Genomic DNA, 24,069 nt, shown 5'->3' with positions numbered 1-24,069 from the left:
GTCGTCTGTCTGCCAGTTTCTGTCAGTAAGTCTGGTGTTTTGTCCGTTTATCTGTCTGTCTTGTCTTCTGTCTGTCTGTATTTGTCAGTAAGTCTGGTGTTTGTCCGTATATCTGTCTGTCTAGTCGTCTGTCTGCCTGTATCTGTCAGTAAGTCTGGTGTTTTGTCCGTCTATCTGTCTGTCTAGTCGTCTGTCTGCCTGTGTCTGTCAGTAAGTCTGGTGTTTTGTCCGTCTAGTCGTCTGTCTGCCTGTATCTGTCAGTAAGTCTGGTGTTTTGTCCGTCTATCTGTCTGTCTTGTCTTCTGTCTGCCTGTATCTGTCAGTAAGTCTGGTAGTTTGTCCGTCTATCAGTCTGTCTAGTCGTCAGTCTGTCTGTATCTGTCAGTAAGTCTGGTGTTTTGTCCGTCTATCTGTCTGTCTAGTCGTCTGTCTGCCTGTATCTGTCAGTAAGTCTGGTGTTTTGTCCGTCTATCTGTCTGTCTAGTCGTGTGTCTGCCTGTATCTGTCAGTAAGTCTGGTGTTTTGTCCGTCTATCTGTCTGTCTTGTGTTCTGTCTGTCTGTATCTGTCAGTAAGTCTAATTTATTTTGTCCGTCTATCTGTTTGTCTAGTCGTCTTTCTGCCTGTTTCTGTCAGTAAGTCTGGTGTTTTGTCCGTCTATCTGTCTGTCTTGTCTTTTGTCTGTGTGTATTCGTCAGTAAGTCTGGTTTTTGTCCGTCTGTCTGTCTAGTCTTCTGTCTGCCATTACATGGACATTTATATATTTCCCTGTAAGTTGAAATGTGGCTTTTTGTATATTCGTCCTTTTGTCCGTCTGTCTATCATGTCTTCTGTCCTTCTATCATGTTTTATATATGCCCGTCATCACACGTATGTCACTATATACATCTAGCTAGAGGTTAAAATCGGTAACAAGTTTTATGTTAAATCGCGATTTGTCTAGTGTCTGTATGGGTTTATTTTTACATGTATGCCCATAAATTCTTGCAAAATCGTAAAACATTCCGACTTATGTATATATAAGTAATATGTAATATATATATATATATATATATATATATATATATATATATATATATATATATATATATATATATATATAAAAGCACTAAAGATAACCAACGACACGAACAATAAAGTAAAATATTGTCAAATTTTCGGGACAACCCGTCCCTTCTTCAGGACAACAAAATAAAAACTACATAAGAAAGAAGAAAAACATCTACAAAACTAGCACTAAACTAAACTAAATGATATATAAAAACTAGATAATGTTTAAACACCGGATCAAAACGTGGCAGCTACATCTTTATATTTAAGAATTCGAGCCCGAGAAAGAAAAATCCCGTCCGACGCAGCGGACGGTCTGTGAAGAAGTGCTGAAAGATAACGCGAACGAATTAACTTGCTAATTGGGGGTTGCTGTTAATTAAGTTGTACTAGTAAGATAATTCGTAGTGAAAGTTTGTAGGGAAGATTGGCCCTGTAAAAGACCACATAAATAATCATGAATGTAAAAACTAATGGAAGTGAAATAAAGCAAAAGAACAAAACCGATTAAGGAAATAGCTAATACTTTGAATAAATAACATGATTAATAGTTTGTACGTGGACCGAAAAAGATGAAGATGGTGATATTGCTACGAAAACAAATCAGTACTTAGTTGATGTTCATTTTGGTGAAGTCACTTAATTTGTTAATGCCGTCAGGGCGGAATGACTTCAGTCTATGCATCCAAAATTTTTCTTTGTTTTTTCTCTCCGCATCTGTCCAGTTAGGGTTGTGATCAATGACCAAAACCATCATGTCCTCCCATTTGTGATCATCTAAATTAAAATGTTCCCCGACGGGTTCTTTAATTTTCTTAGTTTTGATGGTGGAACGATGATTATTGATGCGCCTGCGGAGGTCTCCTGTTTCCCCTACGTATTGTTTCTGACAAAATTTACAATTGATGAGATATACACAATTGTCCGTACGACAAGAAGTATTTGCGAAAATTTTGTAAGTACGGCCAGTAATGGGGCTAGAGAAGTCGTCTGCATCAGAGCTGTGTTTGCACAACAGACATCTGGTGTCAGAACAAGTTCTAAAGCCACCATTAGGCAGAGGGTTCTTTAGTTTGGTTCTTACCACCATGTCCTTAAGGTTTCTAGGGCGCTTGAAAGCTGCCATCGGGGGGTTTTTGAAAACCTCAACCATTTTATCATTGCTGTAAAGGATTGGTAGGTTCTTCTTTAAGACTGCATTTAGGCCCCTAAGGACAGGGTGGTAAGTAGTGACAAATGGGACCTTGTTGTCTTCGTTTTTGGGTTTATATTTCAGAAGGGATAAACGATCCTCTTTAGCTAAATCATCAATTGCATTTTGTACAGAGTGCGAGCTGTAGCCCCTGGCACATAAGTGGGATTTTAGGAGTTGACTTTGCTCAGAGTATAGTTCTTGAGTTGAACAAATACGTCTTACTCTGGTGGCTAGGCCTTTTGGTATGCCTCTAAACGTATGAGGTGGGTGGCAGCTAGACGTCATTAAATAGAGGTGGGAATCTGTAGGTTTAGTATGAAGATTGAAATCGAGTTTACCATCGACTAAAGTTGAAGTAGTGTCAAGAAACGTGTTGTTGAATGAGGAAATTTCAGTCGTAAATTTGATAGAATGATGGAAATAATTGACAAAGGTAATAAAATCATCGAGGTTGTTTCTGTTGTCAACCCACTTCATTTCGATGTCGTCTATGAAGCGCAACCAACTAAGAGGTTTGAAGGGTGACTGTGTTAGTAGGTTACGCTCTAGATTACCCATGAATATATTGGCATAAGATGGTGCCATTTTGGTGCCCATAGCAGTGCCACTGACTTGAAGGTAGTGTTCTCCATTGAACATAAAATTATTGAATTTTAGAACATGCTCTAGGAGCTTGGTGAGAGATTCAGTTGAAGGGATCTGAACCTCTCTAGCGTCCCATACCTCTTTACAGGCTGCAATACCTTCGTCATGCGGAATGTTGGTGTAAAGGGATGTGACATCCATCGTCACGAGAATAGTATTATCTGGAAGATTTGAAGATGGCGTTTTGTTAAGATAATCCGTTGTATCTTTAAGATATGACGGTAAATTTTCAACATGTGGACGGAGATGAAGGTCGATGAATTCTGAAATTTTTTCAGTGGGATGTCCAATGGCACTTACTATGGGACGTCCTGGCATTCCAGGTTTGTGAATTTTTGGAAGAACATAAAATTGGCCGGGCTTACAGTTGATAGGAAGAAGGGTAGAATAAATATTGTAACCAATTTCATTATTTTCAAACATAGTATCTAATGTTTTGGTAATAGTATTTGAGAAGTCATCTGTAGGATCAGTGTCAAGCTTTTGGTAAAAACGTTCATCTGACAATTGTCTGTATGCTTCTGCAAGATATTTGTCTTGGTCCATCACAACAATTGTTGACCCTTTATCTGCTTTTTTAATGACGATGTCTTCCCGGTTCTTTAGGGTTTGTAATGCTGATCTTTCTTCTTTATTTAGATTATCCGGGTGTCTGTGTTGTTTGGAAAGGAGTTTCTCGATGTCTGACTCGACAGCTTCTATATATGATTCTAAGGCTCCGCATTTACCAGGGGCTGGTTCCCAGTTGCTCTTAGGTCTATATAGTTTATGGTTTTCAAGGTCTTGTAAAGAAGTTTGGGACTTGTCACCTACATCAGAACTGGAGTCTTTTCTAGAGAAATGTTCTTTCAGTCTAAGTCTACGGAAAAAAGCCCTAGTGTCCTCTCTTACAGCTCTTTCGTTTACTTCCCGGGGTGTAGGGCAAAAGTTGAGGCCTTTGGAAAGCATTGATGTTTCGGATTCGGTAAGAGATACACTAGAAACGTTAAGTACAGGACAAACCTTAGCGTTAGAATTATCCCCGTATGTTGTTGGAACTGTTTTCCGTACAAAGCGTCTACAACGGGGTGCTTTGGTTTTCTTGTGAGACACGTTATTAATGTTGTTTGTCCTGCTGTTAAATTTTAAACTGATATTATCACGGACGAATTTCTTTTCCTGTGTTTTTAGTAAGTTTTTGGTGAGGGCCTCATTGTAAGTACGAATGATATTGTTGGCTTCCCTCAAGTCCGCGTCAGAGTTAGTTTTGGTAAGAGATAAATTCAGAGCTGTGATGTTGTTCTCGTATTGTTGTAACTTGTGATGGTCCCAAGAAAGGCAGAGTGACATAAGTTCTTTTGAGCACCTCTTGAGAATGCTTTCCCAACGTGTCATGAAATTTTTGGAAACCGGTCCAACATTTGGTTCAGAATTGATTTTGAAACCTTTTGGTATCGTGTCACATTGTAAATATGCTTCAATATTGGAGATCCTGTGTTGAGATTTTATAGATTTTTTATGCTGATTTTTAAGGAGTTTAAATGTTTGGCTACTTTGAATTGACATTATTAATGCTTAATAAAGAGAAACGAAAAGCCGGAATGAATAGATGGGGTCACGATCAAATTGAATAAAAGTTACGAAAATAACGTCAGGCCGAATTGTTGTAGGAACATTATGAAATGTATGGAAGAGTGACGAAATTTGAATGAACACGAAGGATTCAAGTACGTTTGTAGTAAAGAAACATGGCAGGGAACAAGTGAAACAAATGAAACAATAATAAATAAACAAATGTAAATGTCCAGAGATAAACGAGTGGATCAAAAGATACCGTTGGTGAAAAAGATATAAGCCACCAGAGTCAGACGTATTTGTTCAACTCAAGAACTATACTCTGAGCAAAGTCAACTCCTAAAATCCCACTTATGTGCCAGGGGCTACAGCTCGCACTCTGTACAAAATGCAATTGATGATTTAGCTAAAGAGGATCGTTTATCCCTTCTGAAATATAAACCCAAAAACGAAGACAACAAGGTCCCATTTGTCACTACTTACCACCCTGTCCTTAGGGGCCTAAATGCAGTCTTAAAGAAGAACCTACCAATCCTTTACAGCAATGATAAAATGGTTGAGGTTTTCAAAAAACCCCCGATGGCAGCTTTCAAGCGCCCTAGAAACCTTAAGGACATGGTGGTAAGAACCAAACTAAAGAACCCTCTGCCTAATGGTGGCTTTAGAACTTGTTCTGACACCAGATGTCTGTTGTGCAAACACAGCTCTGATGCAGACGACTTCTCTAGCCCCATTACTGGCCGTACTTACAAAATTTTCGCAAATACTTCTTGTCGTACGGACAATTGTGTATATCTCATCAATTGTAAATTTTGTCAGAAACAATACGTAGGGGAAACAGGAGACCTCCGCAGGCGCATCAATAATCATCGTTCCACCATCAAAACTAAGAAAATTAAAGAACCCGTCGGGGAACATTTTAATTTAGATGATCACAAATGGGAGGACATGATGGTTTTGGTCATTGATCACAACCCTAACTGGACAGATGCGGAGAGAAAAAACAAAGAAAAATTTTGGATGCATAGACTGAAGTCATTCCGCCCTGACGGCATTAACAAATTAAGTGACTTCACCAAAATGAACATCAACTAAGTACTGATTTGTTTTCGTAGCAATATCACCATCTTCATCTTTTTCGGTCCACGTACAAACTATTAATCATGTTATTTATTCAAAGTATTAGCTATTTCCTTAATCGGTTTTGTTCTTTGGCTTTATTTCACTTCCATTAGTTTTTACATTCATGATTATTTATGTGGTCTTTTACAGGGCCAATCTTCCCTACAAACTTTCACTACGAATTATCTTACTAGTACAACTTAATTAACAGCAACCCCCAATTAGCAAGTTAATTCGTTCGCGTTTTCTTTCAGCACTTCTTCACAGACCGTCCGCTGCGTCGGACGGGATTTTTCTTTCTCGGGCTCGAATTCTTAAATATAAAGATGTAGCTGCCACGTTTTGATCCGGTGTTTAAACATTATCTAGTTTTTATATATCATTTAGTTTAGTTTAGTGCTAGTTTTGTAGATGTTTTTCTTCTTTCTTATGTAGTTTTTATTTTGTTGTCCTGAAGAAGGGACGGGTTGTCCCGAAAATTTGACAATATTTTACTTTATTGTTCGTGTCGTTGGTTATCTTTAGTGCTTTTTTATATCTCATCTTATAACCTTGTATCTTTTGATCCGACACTTTAGATAACGAGTGTTGTTGGTTTGCTAGTGCTTCTTATATATATATATATATATATATATATATATATATATATATATATATATATATATATATATATATATATGTGTGTGTGTGTGTGTGTGTGTAATATAATTTTGAAAGGGATTAATTTAATTACAATCAATATCGGTTTGAATTAAAGAATTATCATTTTGTCTTTAATTTTTACAATTTCATTTTTATTTCTTGTTAAAATATGATAGCATTTTGTTGAAGACATCGTTTGATCTACAAATACTATAACATGCGCGGATCCAGATTTTGGTGTTTTTTTTTGGGGGGGGGGGGCGACGTTTATTTGAGTTTGCCGGGGGGGGGGGGGGTCCGAGGCATAATTTTGGAAATTTTATGATGTAATTTAAAGAAATCTGAATTTTGCAGACCCCCATCCCCCTCTAAATCCGCGCATGTTTAATCAAATTTCTTTTCATATAAAAGTACAAATGTCGTATCTTATTAAAGTGATTGATGTACATTGGAGATTTGGTGTTTACTAGATTCTCTACAGTCCTATATGGAGAGTTATTGTTCTGACCCAGAGGAAAGCGCTATAGCTGAATGTTTCAAACCACGACACCCCTGCTGCTATCTGGCGACACGATATGACATCACTGGATGTTTTCTGGGGTGCACTATAAGATGTCTAACTGGTTAGTAAGAAAGAGAGAGATAAAGAGAGAGAGAGAGAGAGAGAGAGAGAGAGAGAGAGAACGAGAGAAAGAGAATGTGAGAGAAAGACAGACAGACAGACAGAGAAAGTATTTTTGCTAGATTAAAAATCTTATGCAGAGAAACTGTGTCCACACAACCAACGTTCCCATGGACTATACGACAACAATATGTCAAGATCATGGTCATCAATGTATCACAACGGACGACGACCAACGTGTGCTGTAACAAATACCAACCTACACCTGCATGTAACCTACCTGCATGTAACATATAAATCAACCTTAACTGTATGTATTCTACCTACATGTAACGTATAAATCAACCTAAAAACTCAAGTGACTCAGGTAAATTAATGTTTCTTTCATAACATTTATAATATAAAATATAATAAAATGTGATATTGAAACATTGAAAATGGGAATTTCGTGACTCAAATGCAGATGGAACCCGCTCAAAAGATACCTAAAAATGAAATGCTATATATAAGACAAACGATTTCAAGCGGTTGGAGATCAGTAAAAGATATATGGGCTATCCTATGTATACATTCAATTTGGTTTATTCACGAACATTTAAATATATCATCCATACACAGGCGTCGGAACGGGGGGGGGGGGGGGGCTACCCCCCCCCCCACACTTTTTTTTGCAAAAGTAGACCTAACCATTACGAACATAGCATCAGAGATGTTCAGCACACACACACCCCCCCCTCCCCCACTTTTTGTCGCAGCAAACATAATTGTTCATTTGTTCCTAAATTTACTTTGAAAAGATTGAAATATTTGGGGGACACAATTGTGGTAAGTAAGAATTTTGTTTGGGAGCTATGATAGGTATCTCTCCCCCCTGTTTATACCACTTAATTAAGATAAACATGACTCGTGTGAGATTAGAGATACGAAATGTAAGATTCAACATTCAAGATCTATTTTATACTGATGAAAATGATATGATCACCTGGATCCTAGCAATACCACAGTGTTCTAAAGAAAAACCATCCGTCTAAGCTTTTACCTAAAATTGAATGTAATTTAATTTAATCTCAAAACTTTATAAATTGTTTTCTAATATTATGGTAATATATTACTTAAATTATTGATGACTTATTCCAGACAATATAATAATGTATACATTTGTGACAATATACCGCTTGCTGAGCGAAGTGATTTTCTTCGCCGTTTGTTTAATTAACCTCGAAACATTTTTAACCGGTGTGATTTTATTGCAGTTGGGTAAGACTGTACGTGAAAACAGATTTTAGAAATGGTTGCTTGAGTTTAAACTGTCTTTAAAACAAATCTATAGTTGGAATTTTTATGAATCCTTGAAACTATATTAAAAATGAAATAATTGATATTTGGGTGAAATTTAAAGTGTTTAATATATCAAAGCATTATGTCTTAAGAACAAAAGCATCTGAATCTTTTTGTTCCTGTGATTTTGCTGATAAATATGCAAAGTACAATATATATATATATATAGGTCAACCAAATACGTATTTGTTATACATGTTAACTGTGTCAGTTCAAACTCTTTCTGGTAATGTGTACATGATTATAAAAACCATTTCGAATTTCCACTTTTGTTTGACATTTTCCAAAAACTAGCATTTTTGACCTGCGTCGGTAGACACACGTGTTTTAACTATTTTTATAACATTTTTGGATAAGTTTCGCGTTATGTCACAAATGAGATAATTTTATTACTTCGCTGAATTACACCGGAAATAGTTATATTGCCCTCCCGGAAAAAGTTATTCAAAAATGTTCAAACTATTTCTATATAGCTATTTATATCTATATAGCAATATTTATAATACAGAACCACATTTTCAAAAGTTCACACAGTATTATAAACTGTAACTATTCCAAAATGCTTTGAAATTACAAAAAAAACCTGAAAGTTCATGAGGTCTCAATGCTTCCGCCTCATATACATTTATGATGTCAGTTCTATGATTTACACGTTTTTCTCGCAAACAAAATGACGTTCCATGAAGCACCCAAAGTCGGCCCACTGTCCCCCGGGGTACATCAGGGCCACACAGTCATCGTCAGCTGTGTAGGCGTTAGGGTCGTACGGTCCCCAGTGGGTGAAGGTCAGGGTCCTGTTATTGGTGCTCCACACAAAAGATCCCTCCGTCAGGATGTCTGACCCACCGAGCCACACAACACAGTCCATCCAGTCAGTCAGACAGTAAACTATAACAAATGAAATGCTAAATAAAAAATGACTGTCGATTGTTATTATTTGAATTGAATAGATTTTATTGATTAAATCAAATGGATTACACAAAAGTTCTTAACAGCTTTGGTAGTCTTCTCCTAATAAGGAACATTATAAATTCATGATTATTGACAACATTTACGTTGATTTAGCGATAGAGAGTTTTAACGTTAAGCTTTGAAAGATCTAAAACATATAAATGTATGCAGTTACGTTTAACTGTTCTTTTTTTCAGGAGGGATCAATCATTTGTACCAATGCTTACAAAAATGGAAAGTTATAATATTTTGTGTTAAATTGGAGTTTGGTGGTAATGTGTTTACAATGTATTTGATTTGTTATTTGATGTGAAGGTTAAAGTTTGTTCTAGAAAAGACACGAGGTTTTTAAGACCTAAAGCATATGAATGTATACGTTTTATTTTTTTAGAACTTATAACAATTTGACATGGAGCTTTAAGGATTGTATGATTTCATTGATAACAAAGGGGTTTTGTGGTGACGTTGGTTTCTCACATGGCGTCATGTTCTCTGTAATCCAATTGTTTTCCTCTAACGAATCAACTTCCGCCAAATACGACGACTGCTGTTCACAGACAAGCTAAAATCCAAAAATAGTAATTCTTAATTATTCACAGGAAAGGTTTAATTTAAAGATGATATAACATAAAGAAAAAGAATTATATCTATCATTAACAATTTATATAAAAATTTGATAGTGTTTGGAAGCTATTTAAAGTTTTGAATTTAGACCCATTTGCAAGGAAGTTTTTTTTTTCTTTTAAACTTTAAATATTCATTATTAAATGAAATTGTCACATTGAATTCAGGAAAAATATTGTTTCCGATGCTCATGATGCAACTTCCTGGATGGTGATGAGTCTGTTTGTCAACATGGGAACAAACGAATATACCGGTATATAGACTGCTGTACATAAGTACAGAAACATGGCTAACCTTCGCTAAATAAGTACAGAAACATGGCTAACCTTCGCTACATAAGTACAGAAACATGGCTAACCTTCACTACATAAGTACAGAAACATGGCTAACCTTCACTACATAAGTACAGAAACATGGCTAACCTTAGCTACATAAGTACAGAGACATGGCTAGCCTTCGCTACATAAATACAGACACATGGCTAGCCTTGGCTACAGAAGTACAGAGACACGGCTATCCTTCGCTATATAAGTACAGAAACATGGCTAACCTTCGCTACATAAGTACCGAAACATGGCTAGCCTTCGCTACATAAGTACAGAGACACGGCTAACCTTCGCTACATAAGTACAGAAACATGGATAGCCTTGGCTACATAAGTACAGAAACATGGGTAACCTTCGCTACATAAGTACAGAAACACGGCTAACCTTGGCTACAGAAGTACAGAGACACGGCTAACCTTCGCTACATAAGTACAGAAACATGACTAACCGTGGCTACATAAATACAGAAACATGACTAACCTTGGCTACATAAGTACAGAGACATTGCTAGCCTTCGCTACATAAATACACAAACATGGCTAACCCTCGCTACATAAGTACAGAAACATGGCTAACCTTCGCTAAATAAGTACAGAAACATGGCTAACCTTCGCTACATAAGTACAGAAACATGGCTAACCTTCGCTAAATAAGTACAGAAACATGGCTAATCTTCGGTACATAAGTACAGAAACATGGCTAACCTTCGCAGAAGCCCAGTTCAGAGAGGTCTGGTACCGAAAGTAGCAGTGGTCTTTGAAGTAAAACCATCCTAGTTCACATGCTGAAAAATATGTTTGTAATTGTGTTTATTTCCTGAAAGATACACAGCGTTTTTTTTGTACATAAACCAGTTTAATGACTTTTTGGGGGGGGGGGGGAGAGGGGCATTTTTTTCTTTATTTTTATTTTTTTTTTTAATTTTCAAAGACATTAACATTTCAAATTAATTTTTTTTTAAAATATTTTAAATATTATAAATACAAAAACAAAACTCACGATTTTGCGACCAAAACGACCAGCCAAGCCTAACATCGTAATCAAGCTCCTCCGTAAGGGGACTCGTCAAGAGTTTACAAGACTCTGACTGTGAGTGATAAAACAACCCACCACACCCCGACTTATAGGCCGCACATGTCATTGAGCATTGCACAATTCCAACTGAAGACAGTTCGGCAATGTATCCAACTGTTCCCACCGTTAGAACTTTGTTTTCAATGTATTTGTTCTTTGATAAAAACAACTGATGGTTTTTAGCGATTACACCCCACGTGGTCAAGGACAGAAGAAGGATTTTACAACGGATCGAGAGAACAGTTTGTAGGCAAAAAACGAATATTATTTCAGTTTATACCCACTTTACATTTTTATGCATGTACCAGGGTAGCGCCGTTAACAATGGCTCATCACAATATTAACAGTGTAACAGAATATTCAAAGAATATGTTTCGTTCTGCTTACCGGAAGACAAGTTTTCATTACAAATTGATTAATAATTAAAACCAATAGCAGAAAGATTCCAGCCATTTTCATTGAAGATAGTTTTCATAGCTTATAAGGAATTTAAAATTCGATGTAGCATGCAGAGGCAAATGCATCAAACCTTCATACATATTCTGTAAGATTTCAGTAGCTTAAAAAAGTGTTTACACTTACGTAAAAGATAAATTCTAGCTTTTTTATCAACCAGGTCGTTCATTATTCAAACTTAATTCAACGGCAATGCGATAAAACGAATGAGTTTTTGAAGTTGTATACAATGTTAACATCGATTTTTTTTTTATTAAAATACAATTAGTCTTGTCACTTAATGAATATAAGAATACATGGTCAGTTACATAATTAGGAACCGTGTTGATCTGTTCCTATGGTAACCGGGGTGGTCAATTTTACAATTATAGAATAAAAGAATTGAGCTATTAATAAGTTATGGACAAGTTTCAGGTTGATGTAGTCAAAAAGAAATAAATTACTTTCTTTAATTACAAATTTGAAAATATAGGCTTACAGCTAGTCTGTAAAACTTGTAGGTGTTGAGCAACGATTTTGCTGCGAGGATTTTGTTAAACTTTAAACACACGTGTGAGTCATCATTTAAAGAAAGCTAATGTATATACCTAATTATTATACTTCAGTCTGATTGGTTTAGACGCAGTTGATAATCCGTTCTATTACACTCAGCGTTAGCAACACACTTTGCAATAGGCAACACAACAAATTCTTATATGCGCGTAAATTATGCGTGTACGGTTTGCCGTACAATTCACGTCATTTCCATATAAAAGCAGTAATTTTTTTTCCGAAAATTAAGACATCAGTATAACAAAATAAATAGCACCTGTTTGGGAGGGTAACGGTACTAGTTCAAATTGACACCCCGAGTATAAACGCCTATCAATAATGATGAGTTAAAATTCATTTCCCGTGTTTTGTTTAGTTCATCGCCTGTTGTATTAACATTATTATTATAAAGGAAAGTGAATTCTGTACCATTAATGGACGAGTTAACCCATTTTTGGGAGTTGATTTAATCAACTCTCCTATGCAGTTACTCAGACAAACCGAAAGTGAAACAGTGTTTGGACATCAGCACAAATCATTGCTGCTGACAAGACTTAGTTCTTGAAAATAATTGATAAATTCGATGTAATGTATGCTAAAGCATTGTTTTTTCAAGGGAACTTATTTATAAATACCTTGAAAATAGTCAGATTTTAATTAGTACGAGCAATTTAAATATTTTTTGTAGTCGTATGTATTCCTGCGCCAGAGTCTCGTTCAACTCGACGCTCGGCTGTCTCCGTAAATCACAGTGTCAGCCGAGCGTTTGGTTGAGACTAGAGTTCAATATTGCTTGGATTCATCCAATTTTCGAGAAATATTTCTTTTACATAGTTTGATTGAATTAATTTTATCTTTACATATTATTTAACATGATTCATATGGGGATTTCTCGACATTCTTGTCAGAAAAGTCCAAAAATTCATATTATAATCAAAGTACTGAAGAACTGACGGGAGGTGATTTTGTCGATGTTTATTTATTTTAAAATCAATGATATGTTATTTTGCATGACAAATAGTGGACATGTATACGTAGTTTCTAATTTGAATAACGCATATTTTTATAATATGAATTTTTGAACTTTTTCGACTAGAATGTCGAGAAACCTGATTTTATATCAAATTTTATGCATGCTGTTAAACGATGGTTATGCTAAGTATATGTATAATAATAGACATTGCAGTAGTTGTCCCAGTCAGTGAAGCCAAATTTCAATGAAGAAAAGTGCGTACACAATTTGCTAATAAAACAAACTACATAAAAGGGTACCGCGTTATTTCGCCTCATGTTAAATTTCACCCCTGACGACGAGACGGGTATTGTTTTATTACGACTTTGACATCGCTTTGGATAAAGGTCGAAATGATCAGACAAATAACAAATAAACATGTTTACGTTTTGTTCGCTAATATTTCTGTAGTTTGCTTTCTTTACAATCGGTGCAAAGCATTCGGGTTGATTTACCCCAATCATTCGGGGGACGAAACCAAACGGTTTCCTTTTCTAAACATTCCCGTGATGCATTATGGTTTGTTTTTTTTGTTTGCCCAAAAAGAAATTATTTTTATTTACTTTGAATATGTCTAACTTTGAAAGGAGATTAATTCTGCTGGTGTAAATAGGAGAAAGTCCATAACTTTCTATGATAAATGGTTTGTATGGAAAAAAAATTGATATTGCATGTTTCGTAGGGTGTACCGAGGCTAAAATGTTTGGTAAACACAATGAAAAATCTTGTTTTAAGGTGTCATTTTCAATAAAGTATGAAAGAATTGAGAAACAAATTTCGGAGTTTTGTCAATTTTTGACTAATAGAATATATATCAAGAATGCCTACAGTCTCCAAAACAGAACTAAACAAGCTCTTGACCTCCTATTTAAAATGATGTCAAATTGAATATAGGTATCGGGATTACTTTTCCCATGATTTAACATAGAATGTCAAGAAATTGTTGAATTGTCTACATAACTCCTTTAAAGCCGTTAAGTACGTTAAACATGAGGAGTGAGATACCTTAAGATAGCTCGCGGGTTTACTGCTTGCGAGAAAACCTACCCTGAACATTTGTCCGCGTGATCGATAGGTTTCAGAGATTTATTTCTAAAATTTATTTGAGATTCGTCTGCGTAGTAATAATGTTATCGTGATTCAAACACAGTGTCGCTGATAAAATCAAGCAACGCCATTTCAATGAAATATATAGTAAAATGCATATCTTAGTTGAAAACCGCATTTCAAAACTATGCTCCAAACTTTTAAACGATCTAGACGAACTTAATTTTACTGAACGCAATAACAAAAGAGATAATTTTGAATCAATTCATAAAAAAAAAATCAATATGTGTTCTCGGCCAATTTTTCGTAAAACAACTTTAAAGATTTAAAAGATTTCACAAAATCCTATATTTTTATCACGACGTTAGCCCGACGTCATCAATTACTTTCGTCTGAGAACCAAATATGAAAATGCGCTGGTTGACCAGACTAGCTGATTAACACATATTAGAACATGCAAACCTAATTAACATTATTATGAATGTTTTCGAATGCATAAAGGAAATAAATGTAAGGTTGTGAAGAGAAAAAACATGGCTATACTTTTCTTTTCAATGAGTCAGTCATGCATTCAATGCAAAAATAATTACCATACAAGTATTGACATATAAATAAGTTTGTAATCGCATTCGATAACTAGCTAAAGCCAAACTAATTTTAATAGTTAGATCGGTATTTGAAAATACAGAATTCATAATTGTGAAACGAGCGAAGTTGATGCATTTACAATGTACTTGTCTAAACATAAATTAGATTAAAGAGTTCCAACGCACACTCATACCTTATAGAACTCAATGCGACAATGTATGTCATCTTTAAATTTTTAGCACTTGATAGTTATAAATGTTTGTATAAACTGCAATTTATCTTTTTAAAATATTTCATTTTATGTTTCTAAAGATCATTTGTTATTTCTAAAAGAAATGTATGAGTTTGCTATGACGGTCAATTCTTTACGTCGAATCCTATTGTGACGTCAGCAAACCCGCGAGCTACGTTAAGTACGGGAAAATGATTTTTCAAAATCATGACGTCATAATGGTTCTAGCACCAAAAGGACACTGTGGAATAGCCCCAGGGTGCATAACAGTTATGTATACTCATTATACTTAATACTCATTATACTTGGACATAATGTTCAAGCTTAATTATTAATATGTAAGAGTTGAATGTGTCCCAATGAATGACTTTTTCATTTTTCTGCAGAGTTGCCGCACTTTGCTTTAATAATTCTAAAAAAAATAATTCTAAAAAAAAATGTATACGGTATAAAATTTATTTTCAATAGTTTGTATTCCCAATGATAGAATACATCTTACCACCAAATCATTTATTGATATTTTTAGTATTAACTTTTTTATTTTGATTAAAGTGCTTTTCCCCATAGACCGTAAGGCAATCTTCATTAATGAATTACTGCTTAGTTACATGTAATAATGTGATAGTGGGTTGTCCCAAAGAAACAAACAAATCCACTTTAAGGGTTCTTCATTTATTCGGATAAAGGATTTAAACCCTGTTTATGGAACAAGGTTTCATGCACAATCCTGATTACTCTGAGAATGGTACTCTTTAATATAAATGACTGCTTCAAATATGTTGATGAAATAAATAAATAAGTGAAATCGTCTCTTGAAGAAATTAGGTCTTACTCCTAGGAATACTAGCCTTGGTCTGTCACAAAGGCTACTCAGTTAAAGCGGGAAAAAATCATAAAAACATACTATTGGCTAAGTAAACCACCTGATCTTGTCCACATGTATGTAAGTGACCATACAGGTGAAATGACTTAGGGCTATAAAATATTAGAAACCACTAGAATAGGTAATTAAGTAATGATTACTTGATAGATGCATAAAAGACAGGGAGTTATAGGGATATTAGTCTGTTTCTAAATATGTACATGTAAAATATGGAATATAGGATGATGATGATGAAATATGAATAATATGCATGAATGTAATTATCATAAAATGCACCCTATTACACTCTCCCCCCTGCTTGAAAATGATGTCCCATCATTTTGCTGGTTTAAAAGAATATAAAAGTTTATTTCACAATAACTTTTAAAAGTCCATCCAATAGTTTATCACGATGGTCTTTCAAAGCTGGTTCTTTAGTTACTTTCAGAAGGAATTCAGCCTTGTCTCTCCAACTTGTTTCTACTACATGTTGATTTACAAGAAATTGGCCTGTGTTCATCCATGTTGGTTTTCTTCTAACTCTTGAAGATCTACGAACTTGAGGTTCTGGTGAATCTTCCAGTTCCTGGGATTCTGCATCCTCATCCTCATCATTAGTATCCAAATGCTGGATAGCGTTTCGATCAGCCGGCTGTTGTTCTTCATCTTCTTCAGCATCTGCGTCTGCATCTGCATCATGTAAGAAGTCCTCTTCTGCGATATGTGGTTCATGGACAGGTTCCAAAATATCACCTGCATCCAAGTCACCAACATCTTCTCCCAAGATCTTCTCAGCAGCAGTGTGAGGAACATGTATGACGTCATGTGGGAAGTCCATGTCTTCATCACTGTCTATGTCTGATTTAACAGGCTCAGTTGGAGTTGGCTCTTCTGATTTGTTTTTCAATTTCCTCTTTCTTGGTACTGGCTTTGGTAATATGTCGATTCTTTCTGGTGGTATGAAATTCAAAGGAAGTAATAAATTCCTATGCAAAGTTCGCACTTTTCCTGATTTGTCTTCTCGCTGAACTCTATAAACAGGAATATCAGGATTTGGTTGTGAAAGTACTAGGTACGGTTCACTCTCCCATTTATCGGCAATTTTGTGTTTTCCAGTGAAAGACACTATCTTGACGAGAATTCTATCTCCTGCTTTGAGTGTTGCCCCTCTTACTTTTCTATCATAAAAATCTTTCTGCTTTTCCTGAGATTGTTTTACATTCTGTTGTGCCAAATTGTAGGATGTTTCAAGTCTCTCTTTAAGTTTCTCTATGTAATGAGTCATTGTCTGTTTATCTTCATATGGATTTGTTTTAAAAGCTAAGTCAATAGGTAGTCGGGGTTCTCTGCCGAACATAAGATAGAATGGGGTCTGTCCTGTTGAAGATTGTTTCATACAGTTATAACAGTGGACTATCGGACCAATATGTTTCTTCCAGTCTTTCTTCTGTTCTGGGTGTAGAGTTCCTAACATCTTGATTAAAGTACGATTGAATCTTTCACAGAGTCCATTTCCCATTGGGTGATAAGGTGTAGTTCTTGATTTCATCACACCAGTAATTTCACATAGTTCTTTGATAAGGTTACTTTCAAAATTTGCTCCTTGGTCGGTGTGGATTTTCTTTGGTATTCCATAGTGGATGATAAAGTTATTAAATAAAACATCAGCTGTTGTTTTTGCGGTTTGATTTCTTGTTGGAATGGCTTGTGCATATCTGGTAAAATGGTCGGTGATGACAAGTACATTTTCGTAACCTCCTTTAGATGTTTCTAGGGTAAGAAAATCTAAGCACAAAAGTTCCAAAGGTTGACAAGTTTCGATGTTTACAAGAGGTGCTTTGTGATTTTCAGGTGATTTTCTCAATATACATCTTTGACATTTTTTAATGTATTCCTCTATGTCAACTGTCATTCTATGCCAGAAGAATCGGTCTTGTATCAATGATGTTGTTTTATCTCTCCCAGGGTGACCCATATCATCATGTAGTGATTTCAGAATTGTTGGTATGTACGATGATGGTAATAGTAGCTGATACTTCTTCTTTTTCTGGACAAGAGATTCTCTGTATATGATTTCATTGATGATTTTCAGCTTCTCAAAATTTCTGTATATTGTCATATGTTCTGGAGATGTTGGCATCTCTTTTCTGAATGGTTTGACTTTACTCCTAATGTATGGAAACCAAAATTTCAAAACTGGATCATTGTATTGGGCGGTAGTGATGTCTATTTCTTCATCAATTTCTGGCTGAATCAAATCTTCTTTTATAGATTCACAATCTATGGCAAGACATTCTGCGTAAGGTGACACATTAATGGCATTGCAAATGGATTGGATTGCTTCTCTTGAGATGTTGCAAGTTTTCTCATGGTTTTGGTTTGTCAGTCCAGGTAAACGGCTTAAGCTATCTGCATCGTTGTTAGATTTTCCTGGTCGATAAATAATATCAAAGTTAAATGATGCTAAATTTGCTATCCATCGTTGACTTGTTGCATCAAGATGTGCTGTTGATAGAACATAAGTTAGAGGATTATTGTCTGTATAAACTTTAAAGGTTTGTCCGTAGAGATAGTCTTTGAATTTTTCACAAATGCTCCATTTTAAGGCTAGAAATTCCAGTTTATGTACAGGGTAGCGTTTTTCAGATTTGCTTAAACCTCGACTTGCATAAGCTATTACTCTCTTTGTGTTGTCTTGTAGCTGATAGAGAACTGCGCCAAGTCCTAACAAAGAGGCGTCTGTATGAAGTTCAAATGGTTCATTGTAATTTGGAAATCCTAATATTGGTGGTGATGATAAATGTCTCTTGAGTTGTTGAAATGATTTCTCTTGATCTTCTCCCCATTCCCAAGATGGCGGTGCTTTGGAATTCTTTCGGCTCTTCTGTGAAGTGGGTGGCATCAACTGATTTAATGGTTTCGCAATCTTTGTGAAGTCTTTGATGAAACGTCGATAATAACCAACGAATCCAACAAACTGTCTTACTTCATCTGGTTTGGTTGGTCTAGGCCAATTCACAACTTTTTCAATCTTGTCTGGATCTGGTTCGATTCCATTTTTAGAAACTACGTGACCTACATATTTCACTTTATCCATGAAAAATTGACATTTTTTAGGTGAAAGTTTTAAATTGTTCTCTCTGATACATTGGAATATGCTTTGCAGTCTTTTAACGTGTTCTTCAAAAGTTTTTGAAAATACTATAAGATCATCAAGGTAGATGAAACAAATGTTCAGATTTAGATCTCCTAGACAGTTTTCCATGAGTCGTTGATAGGTTGCGGGGGCGTTAGCTAAACCAAATGGCATGCGATTATACTCGAAAAATCCCAAAGGTCCTACTGTGAATGCTGTTCTCTGTTTATGATCTTCAAACAATTCAACTTGATGATATCCGCTCTTCATATCGAGTACAGAAAAGTATGAGTTTCCACCAAGAGAGTCTAATATTTCTTCTATTCTAGGAAGTGCATATGCATCTTTAATTGTTCTTGCGTTTAACTGTCTATAATCGACACACATGCGCAGATCACCGTTTTTCTTTCTACACAGTACAACGTTACTAGTCCATGGTGATTCTGATCTTCTTATGATTCCTGCTGTTAATAATTGCTGTAGATGGTCTCGAACTTCTTGGAACATTGATGGCGGAATTCTCCTGTGTCTTTGCTTGAAAGGAACTTCATCATTCATGTTTATCTTGTGTTGTACTCTGTTACTGTGACCAATGTCTGTATCACTAGTCGAGAAAATGTCTTTGTTTTGTTCCAATATTCTGTATCCATATTGCTGTTGATTTTGTGTCAGATTGGTTGATGAAATTTTCACTAAATTCATTACATCTTGATTTTCTGAATCTGTAGAGGGAGTTTGTGGTTGAACATCTTCAATAAGTACAGGATGTAGCTCACACAACAACGCTTTAGGCGGTATCTTGACAGTTCTTGTAGTGATGTTGCTGATGTTGACTTCTACTTCATAGTTGACTTTGTATTTGTACGACACTAAAGATGGAGAAATGTCAAGGTCATCTGGTATAACAGATCCACTAGTTTTCTGAAGTACTGCACAAACAGGTTGGTATGGTATCTGTCTATCTATGAATCCAGATATTGTCACTTCCTTGTTTGGTGGTATGATTATACTACAAGTCTCTGCTGATTTAACAATGCCTAGAATGTTTCTATTGCGGTTAAGTTCTTTCTCTCGTAGAGCGACACATCTAAATGCTAAGTACCATGGTGTTTTCATTTGGGTATTTTGCAGAAATCTTTCGCCATTTTGTTGTTTCACACAGTTCATGATATTCTTAATAAAGTTTGTACCAATTATAGCTGGAACTTTCTTACTGTAATCAGTTGTCGGTACAACTAACATAAGACAGTCATTCGTATTTGGTGAACTAATATCTTCAGTGCTGACAGTTACTTTGATGTATCCTAAGTATGGCATGTTCTCTCCGTCTGCACATTTGATTTTAATAATATCGTCCAACGAATGGAGTGGAACATCTTGTAGGTAAGAATTGTAAAAGTCAGTGTTGATGGTACACACTGTAGCTCCAGTGTCAAGTAAAGCTGCGGTATCTACACCATTAATGTTAACGTGTATAATATTCTGTTCTCCCATCAGTCCTGGTATTTGTTGTTGTAATTCAGTGAGGCTCTGTATTGGTTGACCGTGGCCTAGCGTCTGCCTCTCGATGCTAGTCCTCTGTAGTTTAACGGTCTGCTGACATGGTCTGTTCTCACTCGACATCCATACTGAACGTGTCCTTCCTGTCCACATCTATAACATATGGGTAGTCCATTAGGTCCCAATGAACTTCGTCCAGGTCTTTGGTGTCTTGCTTGGAAGTAATTTCCTTGTTGACCTCCGAATGAACTTTGTTGTTGTTGTCCAAACTGTTGTTGTTGTATGGGTACTTGTGGACGAGGTGCAACTGGATGCTGAAAGCGTGCTCCATTGTTTCTAGGGAAGAAGTTTCTATGATATGGAGGCTGAGGTTGCTGTAGACTATCATCTTTCAGTTGTTGCACATCAGCTGTTAATTTGAGTAGCATCCCTTTGATGTCATCCATACCGGAAGCTTCATCTTCTTCGTGAGTTACACTCATAACGGTTGGTCCAGTTTTCTTTCCTTTGTTTACTTTTCTTCTCTCATGGTCCTGTTCAATTGCTCTTAGTTCTGATCTAAGTTCATCAAATGACAGAATTTTATCATGGATGTATCCAGATATATCCTTCAAGTCAGATTGAAGTCCATCCCAGAATGCATGACGTAACATATTGTCAACTTGAGAATGTCGAACTTCACCATGCATCACAGCTTTATTTATGATCTGTTCAAGTCTACATCCCCAGTCAGAAACACTTTCATTTTCCTCTTGTTGAGCACTATAGAATTGTCCAAGTATTCTTTGACAACTGTCAATAGTATCGTAGATGGAGTTCATTTTCTGAATGATGCTATCTATTGTTGCTCCTGGTCCGAGTCTCATGAGGATGTTGGCTGCTTCTCCTTTCACTGATCTCCGGATGGCTTGTAGAATCTGATCATGTCTATATACTTTCTCGTTGAGTAAACATTGGATTTCGTAGCGCCATAGTTCGTAACTTGTTTCTCCTCTCGGCGATCCAGAAAATGTTGAAATCCTAGGAAAGTTCATATACTGTTTGGTTGTCTCATCTGTTTGTTCAGTTTTTATTTTCGCTGTTGCTCCAAGTTGCGACTTCTCCTCCAGCCATTTCTTGAGATCGTCTGGTGTATCGCATTTTGGTTTTAATTTCAAAGCTTCAAATGCTTCAATGATTTTCTTTCCTTCCTCCTCAGAAATTTTGTCTCCCATGCTGAATTTTCAGTTGGTACACAATTCACAATATTTATATGCAAATCACAAATATCTGCTTTTTCACTAAATTTCACAGTTATATCACTTGAATTTCAGCGTCTCCTTGAAAATCACAGCATAGTGTTCACAGTTCACTCAAATGAATGATTCAAGTAAATGTTAATAGTCATATAGTATTCATTTGAAGATTATCTGCCCTTGATGCATGTGCTTTACATGCATAACATGAGTGGATGAAAGGGAGAATGAATGGGTGAGTGTGTATATGAAAAAAATGGACCTAATGATCAAAATGTTTGAAAAAATAATTAATCAGGTTTAAACCAAAGAAAAAAAATGATGTAGGACTCAAATGCAAAATGTATATCTAAATTTAAAATGCAACTGTCAAAAATGAATGCAGTCAGAGGCAGAAAAAAAAAATTTTAAATGTCAAAAATAAATTGTCAATGGAAAAAAAATGGAAAAATTTATCAAATTAATGAAAAATGTCTTACTTTTAGATTGCTACATTAAGGCTAATTCAAAAAATTTAATCACAAATTGATTTCAAAATTTTTTTCAAAAATGAATAATGAATTGCTCTGTATAAAGGGCAATAACTCTACATAACAAAATAAATTGCAAGTATTTATAGCAATGAAAAATGAATGATGATTTTAAAACTGATGATGATTGGCAGAATTCAAATATTGAAAATAAATACTATCTACATAGAAACATGAAATACCAAAAGTCTATATTTGATAATAATCAAATAGATCTAGTCTAAGAGATCAATCAATGCTCAATGCAATGTCAATAATTAAATGAAAAGTTACTACAGACACCCAGACAGACAGTTAAACAGTCATCAAAGCAAGAATCACTTTCTTAATGTTCTAGTCACTCACATGATCAAAAAGGCTGCACTGTCTGCTGTCTGTTATCTCAAGGTGTTGAATGGCTCGATCCGGAGTCTGGAATCTGGAACAGGTCAGGATTCAAGAGTCACAAAACATGAGTCCAGTGTTCAATCTGTATAGACCTCGGCTTTCCACCATAAGAATCTGTAGACATCAGTCAGCTTCATGTGTGGTCCCCATCCCCTTGGTATCCGAATGCAACGTGGGCGCCAAATGTGATAGTGGGTTGTCCCAAAGAAACAAACAAATCCACTTTAAGGGTTCTTCATTTATTCGGATAAAGGATTTAAACCCTGTTTATGGAACAAGGTTTCATGCACAATCCTGATTACTCTGAGAATGGTACTCTTTAATATAAATGACTGCTTCAAATATGTTGATGAAATAAATAAATAAGTGAAATCGTCTCTTGAAGAAATTAGGTCTTACTCCTAGGAATACTAGCCTTGGTCTGTCACAAAGGCTACTCAGTTAAAGCGGGAAAAAATCATAAAAACATACTATTGGCTAAGTAAACCACCTGATCTTGTCCACATGTATGTAAGTGACCATACAGGTGAAATGACTTAGGGCTATAAAATATTAGAAACCACTAGAATAGGTAATTAAGTAATGATTACTTGATAGATGCATAAAAGACAGGGAGTTATAGGGATATTAGTCTGTTTCTAAATATGTACATGTAAAATATGGAATATAGGATGATGATGATGAAATATGAATAATATGCATGAATGTAATTATCATAAAATGCACCCTATTACAATAATATGTTTGGAAATTTCTCACGGTAAATCATTTTTTACTCTATATTGCTATAAATTAATAACAGAGCATTAAGTACATGATGGATATTCAAGGTTGGAAAAATTAGGTCCCAATTAATATAGATCGGATGCCTTAAGACATCAAAATGTTAAAAAGATCCTAAGAAGCAACAAACATCTCTCTGTCTGTCTGTCTGTCTGTCTGTCTGTCTGTCTGTCTCTCTCTCTCTCTCTCTCTCTCTCTCTCTCTCTCTCTCTCTCTCTCTTTCTCTCTCATCTTATCTCCATACACATTATCTTCCCATTGTAATGAACAATAAACAAACGGATAAGTATCAGTATTACGCAACAGATGCGTGCGTTTATCTATAAACACGGCAATTCACCGGGCGGCGGACCGTGACAAAAAATAATAAATTGACCTACATGTGTACACGCGGTCACTGATCTTACTGCACAATGTAATCCATTGGATTTAATTATATATATAACTCACGTGCACGTTATGCATAACAGAGCTTGACACACTTTTATGCCTATGCTTCCCAGGGGCCCTTGTTTGGACGCATTATATTATCAAGATATCGATTCATCTGAGAGCGATTGGCAGATAGAAAGAAAGAAGACAGAAGATAGACAGATGGAATGAATAGACGGAGCGTTCAGTTATTTAA

The 24,069-nt window shown here is 35.7% G+C and overlaps 2 protein-coding genes and 1 long non-coding RNA gene across 3 annotated transcripts; all 3 read right to left on the bottom strand.

Annotated features, from left to right (window-relative positions):
• Positions 1-1,659: 1,659 nt before the first annotated feature.
• Positions 1,660-4,218, bottom strand: LOC117692418 (uncharacterized). Its single transcript, XM_066087720.1, has one exon. It carries the CDS (start codon positions 4,216-4,218, stop codon positions 1,660-1,662), a length of 2,559 nt encoding a protein of 852 aa, XP_065943792.1.
• Positions 4,219-8,553: 4,335 nt separating this feature from the next.
• On the bottom strand, positions 8,554-10,910 carry LOC136272665 (uncharacterized). The gene is made up of 3 exons (XR_010710657.1): positions 10,773-10,910; positions 9,596-9,680; positions 8,554-9,055 (listed from the first exon to the last, which is right to left on the bottom strand). It is a non-coding gene; the product is annotated as an uncharacterized lncRNA (long non-coding RNA).
• Positions 10,911-20,556: 9,646 nt separating this feature from the next.
• Positions 20,557-21,720, bottom strand: LOC136276241 (uncharacterized). The gene has a single exon (XM_066087713.1). The coding sequence runs from the start codon at positions 21,718-21,720 to the stop codon at positions 20,557-20,559; it is 1,164 nt and encodes a 387-aa protein (XP_065943785.1).
• Between the last annotated feature and the right edge of the window lie 2,349 nt (positions 21,721-24,069).

This window comes from Magallana gigas, chromosome 1 (assembly GCF_963853765.1).
Source record: "Magallana gigas chromosome 1, xbMagGiga1.1, whole genome shotgun sequence".
In the NCBI taxonomy this organism is placed as follows: Eukaryota; Metazoa; Mollusca; class Bivalvia; order Ostreida; family Ostreidae; genus Magallana; species Magallana gigas.
The sequence above is the reverse complement of the archived record's forward strand: the minus strand, read 5'-3'. Positions and strand labels throughout refer to the sequence as shown.